We start from the raw sequence: 21,288 nt of genomic DNA on the forward strand, positions 1-21,288 counted from the left end.
AATGATATGCTTTTATAGCATTAATGCTGATAGAACATGTAGAAAGTATGAGGCAATAAATGAAAGAGTTGGACTCTGGACAGAAAACTTGTTAAGTGGTAGAAAACTGGCTGTGCCAGGATATATGAATTATCGTTATCTTCAGCAGAGCTTAACTTTGGTTCTTAAGTTTACCTCATGAAATGTATCAAATACAAGAGTTCCATCAACTGACATTTCCTCAAAAGTATTATATAAAACTAAAACAGTTATAATAGTGATTGCTTCATATAGGACAGAAGCTATTAAGTGAAATCGTCATCATTTAATTTAAGAAATAAGTAGAGAGAGCACAGCTACTGAACATGGACAAAGTATCATCCATTGAAATATAATTTTTATAAATGCTGAGTCACTGTTTTATAACCTTTAGCCTGCAGGTGGCAAGTGATTCTGCCTTTGCCACCAGTGCAGACAAAGATCAGCCTACATATCCATGCAGTCTGATCATGGTCTGCACTGTTCGTTGTTCAGTCAGTAAATTTTCAGTGAACACCCCTTCAGATAATAAATGGTAGTGCCCAGATTGAATGATGGACCAGTCCATTTTAAAAAATTAGCAGGATAAAGGTTAAACTCTTGCATAAGTTGTTCAAAGCACTGCAGCAACTATTATTAACTTGACCTGTAATTTATATTTAAACCATAATACATGTTTTATTGACCCATGTCTGTTTAGCAGAAGGCTCCAGGTCACAAGGCTATTATTATATTGAACTGAGTGTAAAAACCAGTTTCAGGATGCTGTCCTGTCATTGGTCAGTTTCAAGATTGAGCTCAGAATTGGCTAATCAGATGAATTTTACGACAGGATGGTCTCTAAACTCAGTTTTATTGCCTCAGACCCAGGTCTGGTAGTAGATACTGGATAGTCAGTCCAGTTCCTGAAATAAAAGTAGCAGGCAGTTTCTAACTCACTATTATTTAAATGTTTCATGAGTCCTTAAGATAAAAAAATAATAAAAAAAATGTTTAAGTGAAGACATGTTTGCATGCCTACGAATAATGAAATATCTTACTGTCATATTTTTAGAATTGTGAAAGTTAATTAAAAGAGTTGATATTTCAGGGTAACAGAATGAGCTTCTACAATTATGACTTATGCTTGCCAGTAACCTGGACTGTTGAAGTTGATGAGTTTACTGTTGATAAAGGATGGATTGCTGGTGCCTTCTTTCTAGGGCTGTTCATTGGTGGAGGTCTAGCAGCTCTTCTTATACCAACATGCCTCAAAGACTGGGAAAAGAAGAAGGTAAATTTTTTAACTGTGTGTGGACACAAGGAAAGGGACTATCTGCGTAAATTTTTCCACTTTTGTAAATTGTAAATTCTTTAAATTGAACAACCCTTTGACCAGTACATATGGGTAATTGCAGAGATCAGCTTAGGTTCAGAATTTAGGGAGAAATGACTTCTCCCTCCCAATAGTTGAGGGAGAAGTGACAAACATGGATGAAACAATACTAGTACCGTTTTCGCCAAACTTCTCAAATACAATCATTTTCAAAACTTATATTTAAAAACATAAAGTTGTATTGCTATAATATGATAATATATTAAAGCACTTTGTGGCAGTTACTAAAAGTACAATGTCATGAACTAAACCGATAACATTGAAATTTTCAAATCTCAGAACACTTCATTTGAGAAGTTTCGTAAAGTGGGGCTTTGTCACTGGAGTAAAAGTGGGGTTTTGTCACTGGAGTATGTGCTGCATAAAAAGTTCAAGAAATATCTAGGATAAACATTTTTAGAATCCATACTATATGGCAGAGGGAAGTCAGTTGATCATGATAAAAAACAAGTTTCAAAAGTCAAATGGCCTTTAAATCTTTTTTTTTCTATGGGAAATTAGCATTTATATTGTTAGAATTCAGAACTGCAAAATTTGTTCAGATTAGAGGAGGTTGTCGTCAAGGGGTCAAGTTTCCACTGTTGAGGGTTTTCAGTGTATCATGATAATTTTCCCATCAGAAAAAATGTGAGAGGAAACTCTTCAGTTGGAATGATACTAAATTGTAAAAAAACAACAATAGGAAACAAGAACGACATGTACAAGTTACAACATAGCAGAACATCACTTAAATTTACACAGAAATCCCTTTTCACAAAGTTGCTCACATTTGAATTTCTATTCTGTTTGATGTAGCATGACCGTCTTCTGTTGTAATATTTTGTACCTGTATTGAAATGGGAAAGATGTATTATGAAGACAATTTTCATTCTGAAAAATTCTTACTTGAAGATGAAAGTTAATTTGCTGTATATGAAAACAATATCATACTGATTATTTTTATGGCATTTTCAATTAAGTGTTCAAGATTTTTTCCTTTTTCTTTGCAGTTAACCTGTTGTGGCAAGGTATTTTTGTTGTAATATTATTCTTTTTCCTATACTCTATTACTGGTAATAGCTTTATATTTCTGCCAAACGTTCATATGTTGAAATTTTGAGAAGTTTTAGTTCTGTGTGTGTGTGTGTGTGTGGAAGCTGGATGAATTCACAAACACCAGTGATTTCACTGATATTTGTTAAGTCATGAGCAGTGCAATTTTATTCTCTCTCAATTCGTGTTTCAAGGGGAATGAATTTGGTAGCAGGTGGCAGAAGTCACACTTATATCTACTGTGAAAGGTTTTCACTTTTAAGTAAGGTAGTAATTAGAAATGCATGCTTTTGAATGTCAGCATCAAAGTGTCTTACTTCATGTTAGTTAAAATTTGTCCTACTTTATGTTAGCAACACATTTTTATACACCCAGTGTCCATCTATCCGTCTGTCCGTCCATTACCAATTTCGTGTCTGATCCGTAACTCTTGAACCCCTTGAAGGATTTCAAAGAAATTTGACACAAATGTTCGCCACATCGAGACGACGTGCAGAGCGCATATCTGGATGGCTGGCTTCTTGGTCAAGGTCACACTTAGGGGTCAATAGTCATGACCCACTTGGAGGATTTCAAAGAAACTTGACACAAATGTTCACCACATCAAGACAACTTGCAGAGTGCATGTTCTGGATGTCTCACTTCAAGTTCAAGGTCACACTTGGGGGTCAAAGGTCATCGCTCTGTAACTCTTGAACCTCTTGAAGGATTTCGAAGAAACTTGACACAAATTCACCACATCGACACAATGTGCAGAGCACATGTTCTGAATGGCTAGCTATAAGGTCAAGGTCACACTTAGGGGTCAAAGGTCATACCTTCATGCATATATTGCTCCGCATTGCGGTGCTCTTGTTTACTTTATGTTAGCATGAAAGTTCCCTTCTTTATGTTAGCATCAGTGTCTTACTTTATAAATGAATTGACCCTGTGAGTTTTGTGTTTTACATGAATGATATTATTATATTATGAGATTTTAATTATTTGTGACCCCCATGTCTATTTTATTTTATTACCAGTATGTATACACATATTCATTTTTCCACCTTGTTTTGCTATGAAATTCTTACATCTTGTATTATTCACCTGGGCATAAGGGGATTGCTTGTTCTAAGCACATAGCATTCTGGTTGAATAGTTGAGTTATTAATATGCTAACTAAGTCAAAGTGATTCTTGTTTTCCTAAAAAAAAAAAAAAAGATCATCATTTGGAAAAGTTAACTGTTTATTTGTAAAAGTTCCAACACAGCATAAAGAACAAGGCACAAAATATTAAAACATTTTATTATTGTGTATCTCGTCTTTTATCCAACTGCTGGAAGGCAAAGGGGATATGGTAATGGTCTATCTCTGAGTGCGTCTGTAACACTTCTTGTGCGAAGCATAACTCTGATATTATTGAAGCGATTTTGCTAGAACCTGTCTTCTTCTTCTTGGCTGTATTTACACGAAACATTTGCTTTGGGAGGGTGGATGGCCATGTTTGTCATGGCTGATGTTTCGAAAGAAAATTCTGAAATTCTTATACTGTTAACATTTCTTGTGCGAAGCATAACTCGGAAATTATTGAAGTGATTTTGCTAAAACGTGTCTTCTTCTTGGCCATAATTACACAAAACATCGCTTTAGAGGGTGGATGACCATGTCTGTAATGGCTGATGTTTTGAAAGAAAATTCTGAAATTCTTATCCTACTGTTAACACTATCAGAGTTATTCTGTGCTTTGTGTTATTTATGCTTTTGTTGATACATGTATATACTTTACAGTATGACCTCTGTTAATGACACCTCTGAGGATCGAATACCTCTGTACAAAGGATTTTTTTCTCTTTCAACAGAACTCCTTTTAAATAAACCTTTGCAGAGCAACAGCCACTGTACAACAAACACATTAAAGGGTTCTATATTAATTTGGTATAATATGATTAATGTAGTGGATGCGAAATAACATTCAGCAAGTTACGTATTCTTTGTAATAATTTTGACTTTGTCCGTTTTTTACGGAAAGTTTTGTGCGCATTGAGCTTCTTGACATCCAAAGAAGTTGCCTAATGGGAATACAAGGAAATTTCCGAGCATTATTACAGGTCCACTACCATAAAGTCTTGGTGGTGTTCACTCTAGAGAGGTTGTAACATTTGACTAAACTGAAGTAGAATTACGGGAAAATTTTTTTATCATTCTAGAGACAGGATGAGGAAGAGAATATCCTTATAGATGAGGATGACACGGCCCATGCTGAATACACCCCTGAAAAGGTATAGATAAAACTTGATAACTTTGTTTACAAAATCTAAACGCCATCATTGCAAGAGAAAAAAGTAAATGAATTTGCTGTTTTAATGTTATGTTATTAAAAGTAGTGACATCTGCAGATTACTTGTTAGACTTCAATGAAATACAGAAGTTGGTTATTACTCAATATTTTTTCACCACTGTAATATGATGGTCCATAAAGTCGTTTTATCGCATGATTGCGTTCTGTTACCTAATTCTCAATAATGTATATTTTATACACTGCTTATTATTCTTTTTCTTTTTTTTTTCAGAAAAAGATGATAGATGATGTAAATGGTAGAGATGGAGGAGGCAAGAAGTCCAAGTTTGCCGCGGCAACAGCTTTCTTTAAACGTAAAAAGAACCAAGGAAACCAGCAAACAGAGACCAAGGATACCAAGGGCTGGGTTCAAGCAGAGGACAAAAATAAAACACAGTCAATTGGAACAGACTCTATTGGCTTGGTCACAGTTTTAACCAAGCAAAATAGGTAAGAGATCTTTAAGAGTCTGGTTGGTTTATAACTTTTTAGTCACATTAACCCAGATTCAGGTCATAATGTGACTTTTCCAGCTTTAATGCAGGTGAAAGACCCCAGGTGCTGTTTGGGGCATTTTATTCAGATACAAAAGAGCACCTGGGTAGAACCACCATTTTTCTGCAAACCAGCTAGTTGGCTTCCTCTCTTGACCCGAACAGGACTCAAACCTGCAGTATATAGTTAGCTTATATTTTAGGCATGTTTAATCTGTATTATGTTATATGTATATATATTGGTATAAGAAAAGAATAATTAGCTAAATTTCAATAATTCAGCCTCAAATTCCTCATACTCAGACATTCATGGTCTTTCTTATATAGAGGTTTATAACTGAAGACTTTAAGTTCATTTCTCATAGTTCATGTCTCATATTTTGTGGTTAACTGAGTCTTTTATACATCATGTTGATTGTAAGATGTCAGCCTGCATTCATCATGTTGTCAATATAATTGCAGCATATTTTTTGGCTCAGTTTATTTTTGTGGAATTCAAATATGTTGCAAGATTAATCCTAAGGTACATTCATCATGTTGTTTGCACAATTCAGATTTGTAAAGATCTCAGCAATTATCAGTTGTGATGAGGAATTCTGTTGTCATGTTATTTGTACAGTTGCGGCATTCATCATTCTTGTTGCTTTCATGATTTTGCAATTCATCTGTCTTGATGTTTGTTTGATTGCATTGTGGATGGGGCTGTAATAAGTCGTGACCCAGTAGATTTGTAAATGTCACTGTATTTGATCTTATTATACAAACAGTGCTTTTATCACATAATAACCTCACACTTCCAGTCTTCTTTGTTTATTAGGAAAACAAGTCCAGTTGTAGTAGAATGTTACAGTAAAATGCTGTTAATCCATGATGTTGTTAATAAATTTTATTTTCACCCATCATGTTGGTTACTGGTATAAAGTTTATTTTCACCCATCATCTTGTTTAAATAATCTATTTTCACCCATCATGTTGTTTAAATAATTTATTTTCACCGATCATGTTGTTTAAATAATTTATTTTCACACATCATGTTTCTTACCAGTATAAAGTTTATGTTCACCCATCACAGGGTTTTTTCTAGCTAATTTGGGAACATAGCCTATACCCCCAAAATTAGGAATTTTGATGTGTAAATGTTCCAAATTGGGAAATATTTAGTCCCATAGGATATAGTAAGGATGTGTTTAAGCACTTTCTCATACACTTATTTCACATTGTACAACCTCTTTAACAGACTTCCATTACAAAATTGTCCATAATTTGGTCAATTTTTGTGCAATTTTGATGAAATTTTTTTCAGAATGTAGATTGGGAATTTTTACACGCATTTTGGGAAAAAGACATACTTTTTGGCATTGGGAATATAGCCGAATAACGGCTATAAAAACGGCCGAAAAAAAACCCTGCATCATGTTGTTAATATAATTTATTTTCACCCATCATGTTGTTTATAATTTCAGCGGAGAAGCGGATGCAGATCTGACGAAACAGGACATAAATGAAATGGAGAAACTTGATAAAGATCAGAAAGATGCCAAAGATGATGTAAATATTTTTATACATCCATTCTGGAAAAGCAGGCATATTATGTGATGACATATGCATCTGTCAGACTGTCTGTTCATTTTATTTCATGTCTGAAGCATAACTTAATAATCATTTAAGATATTGAGTGTAAACTTTGCATATCACCATTATCGGTAGCTGGCAATGAAACAATATACAGGTAGTTCAAGGGTCAAGGTCACGAATGGAGTTCAGATGTAAATTTGCCCTTATATTTCATGTCTGGAGCAAAACTCCAGGTCAGTAGGTAAAAGGTTAATTAAGTTCAGAGCAAGGTCAAATCTGTCAGTCATATTTTGTGTCAAGAGCATATCCTAATAACCATTTAAGATATTGACTTCAAACTTAGATTGTAGGTAGGGGGCAGTGAGAAAATGTGTAGAGTGCATGAATTTTGTTGGTAGGTTAAAGGTCAAGGTCACAAATTGAATGAAAATGTCAAATATGGTGTTGAGACGATTTGAGGGGTGCAAAATCTACATCATTCCCCCCCCCCCCCCCCACACACACACACGTACATTCACCACTTTTATTTTAGGTTCTTGTACATTAGCATTCCATCACTGCCTCCACACAAACCCCACCCAGACACCCTGCAAAAGAAAAATCTTTAGATTTTTTTTTTTGATAACTTATAATTGTAATTGGTTGTATCCGATTTTCATATCATTGAAATGCTCTGTAGTATTGAAAATGACGTACACATTTATCCTCATAATCCAGACGTAATATTAGTTTAACATCAGAAGATCAAATAGATTATATTTTTGCACTTTTTAAATGCTTCTTGTATTTATTTTTTGCAGATGATGTTAAAGATGTTGAAAATGAAGTTGAGAAAGATGAAGGGTAAAGGTCAGATCGGTGACCCCTACTTGGCTGACTTCACGCAGAAAATAATTGATACCCGCAAGAGTAATGATGAAATAATTGCCATGGACAGACAAGAAGGGGAAGATGTAAGTGTCCAATCTACTGTTTTTATTTATTGACCACAGGTAATCTTACAGTTGAACCTGCCTGAGTGGTCACCTCTATTAAGCAGCCAGTCAGCTTACTTGCCACATTGACTTTCTGTTCTAATTTCAGCCTCTCTTAAACAGCCACCTGCCTTTAGCAGCCAGATTATGCTGCTCCCTTGGCTGGCTGGTTAACACAGGTTTGATTGTATATTTTAACTTGTAAGAATACTTGTGCATATTTTCTCACAACATTAAGTTATTTGACAAAACTTATTTATAGCTTCAAACCTGACATGATATTGACTTCATAACTTGCAAGCCATTAATTACCCAGTATTTGCCATCACATGAAGAGAAAATTACATTTTAAAGTAGAAAATCCTCTTCGAATGTATTTAAAGATATCCAATGGTGTTTCTAATATATTTTATTAGCTCGACTATTCGAAGAATAGGGGAGCTATCCTACTCGCCACGGCGTCGGCGTGAGCATGAGCGTTAGCATGAGCGTGAGCTTCACACAAATGTTAAAGTTTGCGTACCATCCCAAATATTTTCAAAGTCCATTGAGATATTGCTTTCATATTTTGCATACTTGTTTACCATCATGACCCCAGTCTGTGGAGAGGAGGAGGTAACTCTATCAAGCGTTTTGACTGAATTATGGCCCCTTTTAGACTTAGAATAAATGTTAAAGTTTGCGTACTACCCCAAATATTTTCAAAGTCTATTGAGATATTGCTTTCATATTTTGCATACTTGTTTACCATCATGACCCCAGTCTGTGAAGAGGAGGAGGTAACTCTATCAAGCGTTTTGACTGAATTATGGCCCCTTTTAGACTTAGAATAAATGTTAAAGTTTGCGTACTACCCCAAATATTTTCAAAGTCTATTGAGATATTGCTTTCATATTTTGCATACTTGTTTACCATCATAACATCATAACCCCAGTCTGTAAAAAGGAGGAGACAACTCTATCAAGCATTTTGACTGAATTATGGCCCCTTTTCGACTATGCTTATTGTAATGTTAAAGTTTTACTCATTGCTTATATTATACTATCAAGCACTGAGAATAGTCGAGCGTGCTGTCCACTGACAGCTCTTGTCTTTAGACATATAAAACCTACTTCAAATGTAGAAAATCTACATTAGATGTTTTTAACTTTACTAAATATGTAAACTGATTGTGTATTTGAAGCTTCAAAATTAAAGGCTATGCAGTAACAGTTGTTTGTTAAGGAGAACTTCTTTTATTGGTAGTACACATTTATACTGTGTAGTACACATTTATACTGTGTTTAGCTATATATTATTTATATGTTCTATATTAAACCTAATGCACAGTACTGTTAATACACTTAACTTGTTCATTTTATGTTTACATAAATCATATGTAATAATAGTAGTCCATTATTTCAACTGAAATTTTGGCGGAGTATACCTTTAACATATGAGCCGTGCCATGAGAAAACCAACATAGTGGGTTTGCGACCAGCATGGATCCAGACCAGCCTGCGCATCCGCGCAGTCTGGTCAGGATCCATGCTGTTCGCTTTAAGCTTCTGCAATTTAATAACCGTTAGCGAACAGCATGGATCCTGACCAGACTGCGCGTATGCGCAGGCTGGTCTGGATCCATGCTGGTCGCAAAGCCACTGTGTAGCCAAAATTTGAAAAATTTGAATAAGTTCTGCTACTGCAATCCTATTTTTATAATTATACTGAATATTTACATGTGTACTGTGTATTGATAAACCTTGTACATTAATGTTCTGTGTTTTTGCAGGAACTCAAAAAGAAACATGGAAAGAACAAAGCGCTGCTGGATAGTGAAATAGACAATCTTAACATTAGGCTAGATGCTAAAAGGGTAAGGCAAAATATAGTAATGTATAGCCAATATGAAACAAAACAAAACCCTCATCATAATTAAACATTCTGCCATACTGTTCTTTTTGTTTTCTTGAGTAAATATGAGGTTTTGAGCCTGCTTTAACAGTGAACTGGAGATCAAAAATTAAACAAAAGTAGCTTTGATTTTAATTGATATCTGTTTGATGCCTTTCTTCAACAATGTGGTTTGATACCTCCCAAGGGATGTAAAATTCTTTTATGTGAAGAAGCCATCAAGCTGGCTTATGGAAGGTCAGTGGTGCTATCCAGGTGCCTGTATGTAAAATAATGCTTGAAGGGACACGTAGTCTTCCTTGTCTATTTAAAAACCACTGAATTGTGGTAATATGACCTAAATTAATTCAATTTGACTTAATACCAAATGATACAAAACTTCTACAAGCACCGAATGGATCTTTGCAAATAGCTGACAACTTCTCAACATAACTGATTCTGAAGACAAAATAATAGATCTGATATTTCCATTTTAGAATCAGCTGGAGAAAGATGAACTAGAGAGGATACGTGGGGAATTGTTACGCACATCTGGACTCACTGAGGCTGAGGTATTGCAATTATTACTGACTCATTCATTATCAGTTTGAGTTTGAAGACCAGTCTGAAAGCTCTAGTTTCTGATTGGCTGTCTCAGAGAACCGTTTTGAAATTGACCAATGGACAGATTGCGTTCTGAGACTGGTCTCCAAGCTACGTTTTCTAACCTTGGAGTCTAGGAAAAGGAACTCTGACCTTGTGTCAGTATCATATGTATTTTTAAGACAATGAAACATGCACATTATTTGAGAATTATCTCTTAGAGGCTTCTAGGGCCAAGTAGTTAAGGTCACTGAATTAGAATCACTTGCCAGTCACCTCTAAGTGTCCAAACCCTGAACAGGTAGTCTTGTGAGCAAGTCAATTGTATGGCTTACAGAAGGTCAGTACTTCTACCCTGGAGCCCCTACTTACATTTTTGTACCCGAAATAGTGCCCAAAGCATCACCTGGAGTCTTCCCCCATTGTTAAAAGCTAGGAACAAGCCAAAGTTTTAACCTACATTTTGCTGATATGTCTCAAAACCCAACAGAAACAAAACAAAACATTTATTGCATGAACAGTGCATCAGTACAGTTCAGATAACTTGTTTGTATTTTTGCATTTCAGTTATATTTCCTTGTGTCATGTCTATATATTAGACATTTCATATATTGTATATGTCTCTTATCCTGACACTTGATGGATCTGACTGTACTTTGAATAAGACTCTTGCATCAAATTCAAAAAGGATAATTTTGCACAGAAAGATAATAAATTATTGTTTGTTTTGCCTTATTTTGTAAGTGTATAAAAGAATTAAAGCTGACATTTACATGTAAACACAGGTAGAAGACCTGATGGAGAAATTGAAGCAAGAAATGGCAGAGTTTGACAGGCGTCAGGCTTTGGAGCAAGCCAGGCAAGCACAGGTAAAGTTTGGACAGACAAATATTTGAATCAGTAGTTATAGCATACTGTTAAAACCTTGAAGTTTGTTGGTAAATAGTTTGGTGGTTTTGCTCAAAAAGCTTTAACTCAGGAACATAAATTAGTGGATTTCAGATTTTGAAGGTAAAAGCAGCAGAATTTTATTTGTAAGGTTGTGGATTGATGCATTCATAAAATACACAGAAGTAAGTCCCTCACAAATATTAATGATATCTTAGTCTACTTAATGGGTAAGGATTCGGCCATTCTGGTGATGTTCTTTAGCTGGATGTGGACTTGAAAACAATAGAGGTTTTAGTAACAACTTTTAATTTTTACATCAAGTTTTCATGTCAAACATGCTAATTAATACAGTGCTGAAACAAAGAAATGTGAAATCAGGTGTACGTAAAACATGTTGAGGCTTTACTTGAACACTAAAAATAGCACATCAAATCCTGTTTGGCATAACATTTGCTTTTACCTATAAGAAAAAGGAGGATGGAAATATATTTTCTCGTGATAGTTCAAGGAAGGGTTCTTTTAAAGTGGGATATATCTTACATTTTCCAGCATTTGGCAGAGAGGCTTGAAAAGCGGCGACAGTTGCTGGAATTCCGCCGTCTCCAGGAGCAACAGAGCAAAGGCAAGGTATCGGAGGAAGTGAAGGCATTTGAGGAACCTCTCGATAAACTTGTACAAGACGGCAAACTCATTGATAGACAGAAGAAAGAAATACTTGATGAACATGAGAAGAATTTACAGAACTTGCAGAGGCAGCATGAAATTGGTCAGTAGAAATTAACCATTCTTTCAAAATAGTGTCAATTTTGAGTTGCTCGTATTTTGGTATAAGTCTGCCCAGTTATCTTAGTAGGTAGAGCACAAGAATAAGGATACGGAGGTCCAGGTTTGATCCATGAGCCTATCATGTTCTCAAGAGGATTTGAATGTGTTTGAAAATAGATTTCTTAAAAAGTTTGTAACAGAAATGATACTATGCATTTTTTGAAAAAACACTTATCATTTAACAGATTCAATGCGTCTCCAAGCCGACCTTGCCGAGAAGTTGCAGAAACGCCGAGAACAGAGAATGAACAAACTGGAAGACAAACACATGAAAGAGAAGGCCAACTATTTACAGAGGTCGGAAAAAAGCACAAATTCAGCAGAATTTAGCGCAGTAAGTTTAAATTCCCGATGGTTTTGTTTTTGCTGATATAGTACAATATGCCAGGAAAGACATTTTCCAAGAATTTTGTCTATATATATATATGGAGAAAAAATCATTAAATTTTGATGTTATGGCCAAAACAGCTATTTCATAGAGATAAGAATTCATGGTTTTCAACTTTTGAACATAAAATGAACGGGATTTTTTCTTCTTCTTTGGGATTTAGTTTCATGGATTGACTCGACCATGAAATCCATGAAAATTAGTCCACCACGAATATTAATTATTTCATAGTAAGTGTTGTTAACCAAGGTTGTAATGTATGCTCTCCCTTGTTACTCATTACCCTTTACTCGGCTAAATTTCTAAAATGAACTGGTTCACATTCAAGTAAGGTAGTGCCACTTATTATTCAAAAGGGTTTTCACTGAAAGTTTACGGACTGAATAGTGAACAGTGCAGACCAAGATCGGACGGACATGCAGGCTGATCTTGGTCTGCACTGGTCGCAGAGGCAAAATCGCCATCAGCAGGCTAAAGGTTAAAAAGTAGTCCAGAATATTGACAACATACACTATTTGAAAATAAAACACACTGCAAGAAAACATGAATTATTATAATGTTAAATGTTTGCAAGCTTTCAAATGGTGAATTATAAGCTTAGTTTGCTCAAATAGAACAGACCAAGATTTAGAATCTGTAAAGGTTAAGAGTTAAATCCCTTGGTTAGTTACAATTTGACAAGAGGCAGTAGATATGAAATCATTTGTTCTTAACCTCATTCATGTGAGGAAGTTGTTAAAGGAGAATTAGATATCACAGAATCCAGGGCTGGTATTCTCCGATGTTTAAAGTCTGCAGCTTAGACTTTGACTACAAAATGCTGAATTTTCTATTTGCTCAGTCATCGTAAAATTTTCACAGATTCTAATGGAACTTGGCCTGAGTGTTTAAAAAGCACCTACAGGTGGCTTAACAACATTTCATCTGTAGAAACTGGCTTTAAACAGAGTCATGTCTAATGGAAAATTCAACATTTCATCTGTAGAAACTGGCTTTAAACAGAGTCATGTCTAATTGAAAATTTGTCACTCTCAAGTCTAACTGTTGGTGAGTACAGGCCCTGGAACACTACTTAGGTTGAGTGACTGACCGTAATTATACAAAATACTCTTAAAAATTGTAATTTAACCTAGAAACAAACTAGAATACTGTCATGTGATACTTATAGATGATGTTAATTAACTTGACTATGAAATTTTAGAAACCATAAATATTTCTAGTTTTGTTGTAAAAGTAGTTATACTTTCTTCATCTTTTCAGAATTATCAGAGTTTGTTACAACAACAGCAACAGGAAGTAGAGGAGACACTGACAGAACTGGACCAGACAGAAGTACAAGAATTAGACAAACTTACACAGGTAGGATATTGGCACTGTTGTCCTTCATTATGAAATATGACACATTTCTGTTTACTGTAACATTGTAACATCATATACTTGTAAATATTGTTACTAAGAGCAGTTACTGTAAAATCATTGTCTTTGGGGGGAGACATATTGTTTTTGCCCTGTCCGTCCGTCCATCCGTCACACTTCATTTCCGATCAATAACTGGAGAACCATTTGACCTAGAACCTTCAAACCTCATAGGGTGGCAGGGCTTATGGAGTAGACGACCCCAATCGTTTTTGGGGTCACTCCATCAAAGGTCAAGGTCACAGGGGCCTGAACATGGAAAACATTTCTGATCAATATCATGGTGTAGGCTATAATAGCTATTTTGTGAGGACGTGCATTTTCAAAGTTACTTATAAATTTAATCTGAATTTTATCTGTTTATTTATATTGTTTGAGTCGAATGAAGATTTGTCTTTCATGAATATGTAAGATTTAAGAGTATTAAAAAGCTTCAAACCTAGAAAACAGATTAATTTTTTTAGAAACCAATATTCATGATATATTGTATTTCTTTGCCTTTTTCTAGTAATATTGCAATTGTTAATTTAATTCCTGTTCTGGACAAAAGTAATTCCTTCAAATCGGTTGTTTTCTTTGAGCAAGACAAAGGAAAGTATTCAGATTTGGTCTGAAAAAGAATAAATAATTTTTTACAGGTCTAAGATAGTTTTTGATGCAGCCGTCTAAAGTTCTTGATATTTACAGAATCTTGAAGCCCAGAAAAGCAAGTCAATTCAGGAGACCTCAGATAAGATGGTACAGTCTGTTGCACAGATGGGACAGCTTCCGGACAGTGATGTGAAACGTATTATTAAATTACATAATTTACGCATGGATGCCTTCGATCAGCGTCGTCGAGAAGAGCTGGAGAGAACGCGAGCGAGACTTCAACAGAAAATGCAAGAGAGAATGAAGGTGTGTTTTTGCTTATTGTTATTATTACTTAATGCCATAAATAATTGGTAACTTGTCATTATACCCCCACAAAATGAAGTTTTGGAGGTGGTATATATATATATATAGAGAGAGAGAGAGAGAGAGAGAGAGAGAGGGAGAGAGAGTAAGCTTGTCTGTCCATCGGTCTGTCTGGGGTTTGACTTTGACATTGGCTTACTTCTGTGACAAGGCCATATTGTGGGGGTATAATTTGTCACTCCTGTGACAGCTCTAGTTTAATAACTGTTTCTTGCAAGTTTTATCAGTCCTGCTGTACAGATGAACCTAGTTTAAACTGTTCTCTCTATGATAAACTGTTCCTTACACTTCTCTTTTCAAGCATTTGATTGACTTTGATTGCATATTTCTTACTGGCCTTTGGCAAAAGATGTGAAGTTGTAGCAGCAACCTCTAGTAAATAGCATTGACTGTTCCCTAAACATCAATGAAATAATTGTTTACTGTTTTATTATGGGGAAAAATGTTTGGATGTAAAGGGATGTTGAATGCTTTTTGATGGTTTACTGATGGAGAGACTAAACACTTTTTTACCAAAAATGACTACACATGAACCATTCAGCTTTCATAATAATTTACCTCACATGACCCTTCCTTCATTCCATCATCTGACCTTATATGACCCTTCAGCTACACAATGAATGGGTCTTCTTCATAAAAATGTACTTTTCATGACTGACCTTATATGACCCTTTCACATTAATAAAATCTTAGGTCACCTTATCTTTTCCATTTCACAAAAATTGACCTGAAATAAACTTAATCTTCAGCCAGTCCATAGTTTGTGTTATTGGCCAATCTTTAGTTAAATATAGGTTTGATGAGCTAAAAGTCTAAACTTGGGGAAAAAAGGTTTTCACAGTAACTGATTCTTTTTTTCACATGACCTCCTCTTCTTCATAAAAGATTATCTCACTATCTCACAAGATTCTTTCACAAAATCTTACCTCCCTTGACCTTTTCTCCCTCACAAATACTGACCTTACATAACTTTTAAATGCCTTTCATGTAACTTTACCTCATATGACCTATTCACCTTCTTATAGAAATGAACTTACATAATCCCTTTGGCTTTCTTAAAAATTCACCTCACTTTACCTTTTCACATTTATAAAAGCTGAGGGGGCCTCCATGGCCGAGTGGTTAAGGTTGCTGACTTCAAATCACTTGCCCCTCATCAACGTGGGTTCGAGCCTTACTTGGGGCGTTGAATTCTTCATGTGAGGAACCATCCAGCTGGCTTACGGAAGGTCCGTGGTTCTACCCAGGTGCACGCTTATGATAAAATAGTGCACGAAGGGGCACCTGGGGCTTCCTCCACTATCAAAGCTGGAAAGTCACCATATGGCCTGTAATTGTGTCGGTGCGATGTTAAACCCAACAAAATAAAAATAAATAAATCATAGAAGCTGATCTTACCTGATCATTTTCCTTTCCATAAAGAGATTTACCTCATAGGATCATTTCTCAAAAGTTAGTCTCATGTAAACCTTTTTTCTGTCAAAAGGTTGACCTTCTACTTCACAAAAGTTGATCATCATTAAACCTTTTTTCCTTGCAAAGAGTCCTTCCTCAGTTTTACACTTTTGTCTTATCTCATTGCGCCTTTGCCTTAACAGAAATTGACCTCACACTGGGTTCATACATACCTTGAAAAGTCCTTGAACTTGATTCTAGTCCTTGAATACTCCTTGAATATGACTAAAACACTGAAAGAAACAATAATAAAAATGCTGGAAATTTGAAAAAAAAATGCATTAATTTCACCCAGAAATCCTTGAAAAATATTCTGTCAGTAACTTGTTTTATGGAAATAATAAAGTTATAAAAAAAAATTTGAAAAGAAATTACTGATATATGGTTACATACCAATTCCAGTTTATCTAGTAGCAGTCATAAATAGTATTTTATCACAGTTTACGCAGGCCACAATTTGTACTGTTGCACCAGTTGTATTAAACAGAGTTCAATTTGTACTGTTGCACCAATTTTTAGATAGTTGAGAGTAGTTATTGGAGCAAACATTTCAAGACATGGTTTTGAGATAAATAGTTATTGAAAAAGTAAAAGAAGGTCCTTGAAATTTTTCTCAGATGTTCTATAAATGTTCTTGTTGTTGTACTATTGCATCATTTGTGAAAATATTTCAGAATAATACATATAGTAGCTATTGTCCCAGTGCTTAAAGGTTTTCGACTGATTGTGAAGGTGCAGTTTGATTATGTCAACAAACAGGAGTCAGCTTGAGGAAAATTATTATAGTGACGTCTGCTTCATTGTATATTTCTCTGTATTTAACATAAGTTCTTATATTCTCTGTGTGTAAAGCAAAAAAAAAAAATTGTGAAAAAAAAGTCAAAGCAAGCCATTAATGTAAGACGAGATGTTATTTATGTTGTCATGAAAAGCGATCAAAATAATGTCAGAATGAATGGAAATTTGATCATAGCTAGTTCCGATTCAACAGCTTAGAAATCTTTATAGTATTAGTGTACAAAATACATAATCACTAAAACAATTTAATTTGTCAAAATATGCTTTAAACAAGACTAGACAAGAATTGGTTGGACACTGCTGTAAAAACAAACATAGTACAGTTACTAAGGCTGACTTCAAGCAATTCAAATTGTCCCAACCCATTTTTTGTATATTTTCTGTGTTTGACTCACCTGAAACACCGTTTTTCTCATCATCTTAAGACTGCAAACGGTCAGTGTATTACTTTGGTCTTTTCAATATCGTACGTGTGAGGAAAATCGCTCGATTCAGGTAACATTTTTGCTTATTATTTCCTTATTATGTGACAGATTTTGATGAAATAAAAAGCGTTGAAGACAGGAAACATGGGTTCTTTCCTTACAAAAAAGCGTCTGATAGAAATTCTTGATACTTTTCTCAAACACTTCACCCAAATGTGTAGGTAACATACACACAGGAGTTGAAGTGAAGTGTTTGAAGACAGTATTGATTCAATCTGCCTGACATTTTTTGCAGAGAAAGCACTAAATGTCTTGGCCTAGGTTTTTCTGTCTTTGGCACTTTTTATTTCATTAAAGGCATATGCTAGAATTTCCTGTATATGAGATTGGTGGAATTTTTCCCAATAATAGAATTTCTTCAAACTTTGGATATTGAAGGACAATCACCTAAGAAGCAAAAATTTGCAATAAAAGTCATAGGTCACCAGTATTGAAAAAGAGTTATCTGCCCTTGAAAGCGGCATTTTCACAAAAAATTATTATTATTGTACCCCCCGACAACAAAGTTGTAAGGGGGGGTATACTGGTTTCAGGTTGTCTATCTGTCTGTCTGTCTGTCTGTAGACGCAATCTTGTGCGCACCATCTCTCCTCATCCCCTTGACACAATTTAATGAAACTTCACACAAGTGATCAGTACCAACAGTAGTTGTGCATGGGGCATGTTAGGTTCCTTTAGAAAAAATTTTTGCAGAGTTATGGGACTTTGTTTTTTTGTTACTATACTATATACATAGACACAATCTTGTGTGCACCATCTCTCCTCATCCCCTTGACACAATTTAATGAAACTTCACACAAGTGATCAGTAACAACAGTAGTTGTGCATGGGTCATGTTAGGTTCTTTCAGAAAAAAATTTGCAGAGTTATGGGACTTTGTTTTTTGTTACTATACTATATACATAGACACAATCTTGTGCGCACCATCTCTCCTCATCCCCTTGACACAATTTAATGAAACTTCACACAAGTGATCAGTAACAACAGTAGTTGTGCATGAGTCATGTTAGGTTCTTTCAGCGACAAAAATTGCAGAGTTATGGGACTTTGTTTCTTGTTAACATACTATGTACATACAGTCTGCATATGCAATCTTGTGCGTGCCTAATCTACCAAACCCTTACACACAATTTAATGAAACTTCACACAAGTGATCAGTACCAACCCTAGTTGTGCATGGTGCATGTTACGTTCTTTTAGATAAATATTCTGCATAGTTATGGGACTTTGTTTTTTGTTACTATACTGTATACATACAATCTATATACATACAGTCCACATAATTATGCAATTTTGTGTGCGTCAAATTGCAATGTACTGTGTCAGTGCATGCGGGGGGGTACATTCATCACCTTTAGTGATAGCTCTAGTTATTGGGAAAATTTTTTGCCCCCAATTCTAGTGTACATCCTTAAAAATAAAATCTATGAAGTACAAGGAAATTGCAAACAAAACTGTTACATGAATTGAGTAATTTTCCTGATGAGTACAACATCAAAATTCACTAAGTGTTGGTGCAAATTCTTTTTCACACCTCTATATTTATTTCTCATCCTTCTAGTTTGATTGCAGTATCTAATTCTGATTATTTTTTGTACCCCCCGACAACAAAGTTGTAAGGGGGGCGTATATTGGTTTCAGATTGTCTGTCTGTCCGTCTGTCTGTCTGTCCGTAGACGCAATCTTGTGCGCACCATCTCTCCTTATCCCCTTGACAGAATTTAATGAAACTTCACAAAAGTGATCAATACCAACAGTAGTTGTGCATGGGGCATGTTAGGTTCTTTTAGAAAAAAAATTTGCAGAGTTATGGGACTTTGTTTTTTTGTTACTATACTATATACATAGACACAAACTTGTGCACACCATCTCTCCTCATCCCCTTGACACAGTTTAATGAAACTTCACACAAGTGATAAGTAACAATAGTAGTTGTGCATGGGGCATGTTAGTTTCTTTCAGAAAACAAAATTGCAGAGTTACGGGACTTTGTTTTTTGTTACTATACTATATACATAGATACAATCTTGTGCGCACCATCTCTCCTCATCCCCTTGACACAATTTAATGAAACTTCACACAAGTGATCAGTAACAACAGTAGTTGTGCATGGGGCATGTTTGGTTTTTTCAGAATATTTTTTGCAGAGTTACGGGACTTTGTTTTTTTGTTACTATACTATATACATAGACACAATTTTGTGCGCACCATCTCTCCTCATCCCCTTGACACAATTTAATGAAACTTCACACAAGTGATCAGTAACAACATTAGTTGTGCATCGGGCATGTCACGTTCTTTCAACAACAAAAATTGCAGAGTTTTGGGACTTTGTTTCTTGTTAACATACTATGTACATACAGTCTGCATATGCAGTCTTGTGCGCGCCTAATCTTTCAAACCTTGCACACAACTTAATGAAACTTAACACAAGTGATCAGTGCCAACTCTAGTTGTGCATGGTGCATGTTATGTTCTTTTAGATAAATATTCTGCATAGTTATGGCACTTTGTTTTTTGTTACTATACTGTATACATACAGTCTATATACATAAAGTCCACATTATTATGCAATCTTGTGTGCGTCAAATTGCAATGTACTGTGTCAGTGCATGCGGGGGGTACATTCATCACCTTTAGTGATAGTTATAGTTTTACTTGTTATACATTCTATTGTCATTCATATTAGAAACACTTGCTAGATGACATAAGGATGGTATTTCATGATCAAATGCTTAAAAAAGGCGATACGGCATATTACATTAATTTACATTAAATATGTTTGACATTTTATAATCTTTACTTGGTCCATTGTCATGTAGGACTTTTTTATTTTTCATTTGTCTGTTAGCATCTGTTTAATAACATGAAATTTATGCAGAATTTCTAAGAACATGTACATAAAATAAATGTAAGATATTGTTTTCAAAATGGAAAACCCTGGTTATTTTATAAGTACATATTTAGAAAACTGCTGTAAGATTTTTTTCCAAATTGAAAACCTGGTTATTAGATTTGCGATTATTTTGATCACGAGTGGGCAGGAGGACGTTGTCAAACTTATCATGTCCGCTCAATAACTAGCTTTAATTGAGATATTGAATTGAAACTTAGCCCATAGGTAGGTAGTTGTAAGACCAAGGTTTGGAATGCATATTGGGCCATTTGGGTCAAGGTTAAAGTCAGTGTTACTAAAAATAGAAAATAACAGTGTCTAATGACGTGAAACTTAGTTCATAGGTAGCTTATACAAAAACCAAGGTTGTGATTGCACAATGGGTCAATAAGGTCATTGATTTTTTAGCTCGACTATTCGAAGAATAGTCTAGCTATTCTACTCACCCTGGCGTCGGCGTCGGCGTCGGCGTCGGCGTCACACCTTGGTTAAGTTTTTGCATGCAAGTACATACAGCTATCATTTAAAGGCATATAGCTTTGAAACTTATTTATTCTTTTTCTAGGTCAATTACCAACCTCACTGGGTCAAGTCCCATAACTCTAACATGTATTTTGAGCAAATTATGCCCCCTTTTGGACTTAGAAAATTCTGGTTAAAGTTTTACATGCAAGTTACTATCTCCAAAACTAATGCAGATATTGAATTGAAACTTCACATGTGTCTTTGAGGTTATAAAACTAGTTGATAGCACCAAGTCCCATAACTCTGACCTTCATTTTGGCCAAATTATGCCCCCTTTTGTACTTAGAAAATTTTGGTTAAAGTTTTGCGTGCAAGTACATACAGCTATTACTAAAAGGCATATAGATTTGAAACTTATTTTTTCTTTTTCTAGATCAATTACCTACCTCAC

The 21,288-nt window shown here is 35.1% G+C and overlaps 1 protein-coding gene across 5 annotated transcripts in view; it reads left to right on the forward strand.

Annotated features, from left to right (window-relative positions):
* Window positions 1-21,288, forward strand: part of LOC123547383 (myosin-7-like) — a 77,994-nt gene that overhangs the window by 4,188 nt on the left and 52,518 nt on the right. For 3 of the 5 annotated variants that reach the window (XM_045334433.2, XM_053551656.1, XM_053551657.1), the window contains exons 2-14: window positions 1,109-1,291; window positions 2,383-2,400; window positions 4,613-4,684; window positions 4,976-5,193; window positions 6,701-6,785; window positions 7,613-7,765; window positions 9,558-9,641; window positions 10,156-10,230; window positions 11,047-11,130; window positions 11,702-11,918; window positions 12,163-12,311; window positions 13,626-13,724; window positions 14,469-14,678. In XM_045334433.2, coding sequence (XP_045190368.2) covers window positions 1,118-1,291; window positions 2,383-2,400; window positions 4,613-4,684; window positions 4,976-5,193; window positions 6,701-6,785; window positions 7,613-7,765; window positions 9,558-9,641; window positions 10,156-10,230; window positions 11,047-11,130; window positions 11,702-11,918; window positions 12,163-12,311; window positions 13,626-13,724; window positions 14,469-14,678 — 1,638 coding nt within the window. In that variant the 5' untranslated portion in view covers window positions 1,109-1,117. The remainder of the gene's footprint in view (window positions 1-1,108; window positions 1,292-2,382; window positions 2,401-4,612; window positions 4,685-4,975; window positions 5,194-6,700; window positions 6,786-7,612; window positions 7,766-9,557; window positions 9,642-10,155; window positions 10,231-11,046; window positions 11,131-11,701; window positions 11,919-12,162; window positions 12,312-13,625; window positions 13,725-14,468; window positions 14,679-21,288) is intronic. The other 2 variants (XM_053551655.1, XM_053551658.1) reach the window with 1 other exon arrangement.

Source organism: Mercenaria mercenaria, chromosome 9 (genome assembly GCF_021730395.1).
Source record: "Mercenaria mercenaria strain notata chromosome 9, MADL_Memer_1, whole genome shotgun sequence".
Classification (NCBI taxonomy): Eukaryota; Metazoa; Mollusca; class Bivalvia; order Venerida; family Veneridae; genus Mercenaria; species Mercenaria mercenaria.